The 1,296-nt window shown below is 46.5% G+C and overlaps 1 protein-coding gene across 1 annotated transcript; it reads right to left on the reverse strand.

The window, feature by feature from the left end:
* Positions 1 to 78: 78 nt before the first annotated feature.
* Positions 79 to 901, reverse strand: Pmar_PMAR028437 (hypothetical protein; the record flags this gene model as incomplete). Its single annotated transcript, XM_002771380.1, has 5 exons — positions 79 to 130; positions 175 to 275; positions 332 to 490; positions 563 to 653; positions 799 to 901. Coding segments are annotated over 5 exons (506 nt in total), but the record flags the coding sequence as incomplete, so codon positions are not given.
* Between the last annotated feature and the right edge of the window lie 395 nt (positions 902 to 1,296).

Below are 1,296 nucleotides of genomic sequence, written 5' to 3' on the forward strand. Positions count from 1 at the left end.
TAGTAAGCTGTCTCGAGCAGTCGTAGCACAGGACCTGCATGATCATGATAGAGTAGTGGTAATAGAATACATCTAGATTTAGCCCTTACCAAATGCCTGCATGGCAACACTACAGTTCTTGCAGGCCTTTCTAAACAGCATCCACAAGTGATAGACCCTTCTGGCAGCCGCGACCCAGAGGCGTGAGCGGCCTCTAATTGCTGTACTCGGAAGTTCAACTCATGCTTTATATCAGATAGGGCCTCTACTCGAGACTCCAATTCGCTCATCTCAACCTATTGATAATCAAAAGAAAGCTCTAACAGAGGATCGAACCAGGGACCTTTCTCACCCCAACCAGAGCCATATCCCTCTTGTGCTGTTCTTCCATCTCCTCCATCTCCCTTCTAAACCTCGTCTCCCTATCATTGTATGCGGCCTCCAACTGTTGACATCTATCACTAAGGAACTCCACCATTTTGCGCATAGCTCCAAGATCTTCCTCCTGTGCCTGCATAACACCTCATCAACCGCATAGACGACGGCAGCTGTGATGTCCTCAAATTATGGTAATGGATATCACCTCTCTCTCAGCCATCAACTCCCGTATTTGAACTGTCATGGCAGTGGGTTTAGTATGGCCATGATGATGATGAGTTTCAGACTCTTCCATGCTACATACTGACAAGGTGATAAGCAGGGATGACCCAACGCGACCTCGACGACGACAGGCTATAGAAATGGTCACTAAATTGTGGCGGTAAGATACGAAAATGTACAGTACTATAATAACATAGTGATAACTGAAATGATAATCACCAATAATTCTTAGATCGACGCCTGTGGACTTCTCTAGTGAAGGCCCCAAAGTCATAACGACGACGACGAGACACATCTTCGTATTCCTCATTCCAGAAGGCACCTACCCAATGACGATCGGGGTGATCGCTATCACTACTATTACCATTACCATCGGCATCAGTCCAGGAGGTGAATGCTGGTCGGGCCTCGGGAGGCTGATGATGGTGATGATACTGGGGTATTCCGCCGTATTCTTGAGGGATCCCTTCTGCTTGAGGTGCGAAAGCTTCATAGTAGACACAACCATCTGTAGAGTTGTTGTTGTAGTTGTTAGTGTTGTCGTAAGGAAAGGTATAGCTAGATGGTATCGGAGGTTCCACGCGACGATTTCTGAATCAATATGGTGAATGATAAGTGACAACACCTTGCTGTACTTACTCTTGCTGCGATCTAGGTAAAGGATTGTGAAGAGGAGGTAGCCAACTCGATACAGGCTCGTACAGAGCATCTGAATAT

The sequence above is a fragment of the Perkinsus marinus genome (genome assembly GCF_000006405.1).
Source record: "Perkinsus marinus ATCC 50983 genomic scaffold scf_1104296962958, whole genome shotgun sequence".
Taxonomy (NCBI): Eukaryota; Perkinsozoa; order Perkinsida; family Perkinsidae; genus Perkinsus; species Perkinsus marinus.